The sequence below is a fragment of the Microtus oregoni genome, unplaced genomic scaffold (genome assembly GCF_018167655.1).
Source record: "Microtus oregoni isolate MIOR12 unplaced genomic scaffold, Mior012 000008F_ref0000371, whole genome shotgun sequence".
Lineage (NCBI taxonomy): Eukaryota > Metazoa > Chordata > Mammalia > Rodentia > Cricetidae > Microtus > Microtus oregoni.
Window position 1 is genome coordinate 55,038,028 of NW_024543067.1, and position 939 is coordinate 55,038,966.

At 43.7% G+C, this 939-nt stretch overlaps 1 protein-coding gene across 1 annotated transcript; it reads right to left on the reverse strand.

Moving 5' to 3' along the window:
- LOC121451835 (olfactory receptor 7G2-like) lies at positions 1-939 on the reverse strand. Its single transcript, XM_041657605.1, has one exon. It carries the CDS (start codon positions 937-939, stop codon positions 1-3), a length of 939 nt encoding a protein of 312 aa, XP_041513539.1.

Consider the following 939-nt stretch of genomic DNA (forward strand, 5'->3'; position numbering starts at 1 on the left):
TTATAGACGGGAAGCCATCCTACCTATAAGTTTCTTCAAGGCTTGCTTCATATCTTTGTTCCTTAAGCTGTAGATGAAGGGGTTCAGCATCTGTGTCACCACAGTGTACATCACCGATGCCACTGCTGTTATCCTGCGAGAGTGAGTTACTGCTGAGCTAATGCATACACCTAAAGCTGTCCCGTAGAACAAAGAAACAACTGACAGATGAGACCCCGTGGTGGAAAAGGCTTTATATCTTCCCTGAACAGATGGTATTTTCAAGACAGAGGAGACAATTTCAGTGTAAGAGAAAATGATTCCAGCAAAAGTAATGCCACCAAATGTTAAACCTGCAATATTTATCAGTATATTGTTGATGACTGTGCTAGAACAGGCTGCCTTGATAACCTGGGTAATTTCACAAAAGAAGTGGGGAATTTCCAGATCTTTGCAGAAGGACAGCCACATCACCGTGAGGCTGAGAAGTAATGCATTTATAGTGCTACTGAGCAGGGAGAACAGGGTGAGTAGGCTACACATACGCCAGTTCATGATGACTGTGTACCTCAAGGGGTAGCAAATGGCCACGTAGCGATCATATGCCATTGCTGCAAGGAGGCAGCATTCCAGACTAGCAAAAAGCATGGCAAAGCAAGCCTGGGTGAGGCATCCTGCAAAGGATATGCTTAGATTCTGTTCTTGGAAGTTCACCAGCATTTTGGGGATTATTGTGCTGCTTGTACAGAGATCATTCAAGGAAAGGTTGCAGATAAAAAAGTACATGGGAGTATGGAGACGAGAATCGGAAATAATGGACAAGATTATGAACAGATTCCCAATCATTGTGACCAGGTATATGGACAGAAACAATCCAAACATGACAGGTTGCAATTCTGGGTCACTTGAAAGGCCCAGGAGGAGAAAGTTAGTAGCAACTGATTGGTTTCTGAATCCCAT